The sequence below is a fragment of the Pyrgilauda ruficollis genome, unplaced genomic scaffold (assembly GCF_017590135.1).
Source record: "Pyrgilauda ruficollis isolate IOZ18807 unplaced genomic scaffold, ASM1759013v1 scaffold927, whole genome shotgun sequence".
NCBI lineage: Eukaryota > Metazoa > Chordata > Aves > Passeriformes > Passeridae > Pyrgilauda > Pyrgilauda ruficollis.
The window spans coordinates 11415-12336 of record NW_024531344.1 but is presented as its reverse complement, the minus strand read 5'-3'; the positions used below and the strand labels follow the sequence as shown (position 1 = coordinate 12336).

The 922-nt window shown below is 54.3% G+C and overlaps 1 protein-coding gene across 1 annotated transcript in view; it reads right to left on the bottom strand.

Moving 5' to 3' along the window:
* Window positions 1-6: 6 nt before the first annotated feature.
* Window positions 7-922, bottom strand: part of LOC121365286 (splicing factor 3B subunit 2-like) — a gene marked incomplete at its 3' end in the record, with an annotated part of 7140 nt that continues 6224 nt past the window's right edge. The window contains exon 9 of the mRNA XM_041489339.1: window positions 7-96. Within this exon, the coding sequence (XP_041345273.1) occupies window positions 7-96 (90 nt within the window). The remainder of the gene's footprint in view (window positions 97-922) is intronic.

Below are 922 nucleotides of genomic sequence, written 5' to 3'. Positions count from 1 at the left end.
TCTCACCGGCCCCACGGGCATGCCCAGCGCGATCCGCAGCTCGTCCGAGAGATCTCCCGGCTTCTTCTCCTTGAGCCGCGTCTCAAACTCCTTCCCCTGGGGACAAGGGGACACCCAGGGGACAGCGGGGTCACCCAGGGGACACAGCGGGGTCACGGGGTGGTGACAGCCCCAAAAACCCAACCAGGATGTCACCAAAGCCCCCCCAAGTCCCACAAGGATGTCCCAAAAGCCACCAATGACCACCCAAGATGTCCCAAAAGCCACCAATGCCACCCCCAGGATGTCCCCAAACCCCCAAATGTCCCCAAACCCCAAAATGTTCAACCAGGATGTCCCCAAACCACTCAAAATCCAACCACAACAACCCCAAATCCTCAAATATCTCCCAAGATGTCCCCAAACCCCCAAATCTTCAACCAGGACATCTCCAAACCCCCAAAAATCCAATCAGGATGTTCCCAAATGTCCCCCAGGAGAGCCCTAAATGTCCCCCCAGGTGTCCCCAAACCCCCAAAATCCAACTAGGATGTCCCCAAACCTCCAAAATCCAACCAGGACGCCCCCAAAGTCTCAAAATCCAACCAGGACATTTCCAAATCCCCAGAACTCCAACTGAGATGTCCCCAGATGTCCCCCAGGAGAGCCCTAAAGCCCTAAATGTCCCCCCAGGTGTCCCCAAACCCCAAAACTCCAACCAGGATGTCCCCAAAGTCTCAAAATCCAAACAGGACATCTCCAAACACTCAAAACTCCAACCAGGATGTCCCCAAAGTCTCAAAATCCAAACAGGACATCTCCAAACCCCCAAAACTCCAACCAGGATGTCCCCAAAGTCTCAAAATCCAAACAGGACATCTCCAAACACTCAAAACTCCAACCAGGATGTCCCCAAATGTCCCCCAGGAGAGCCCTAAAGCCC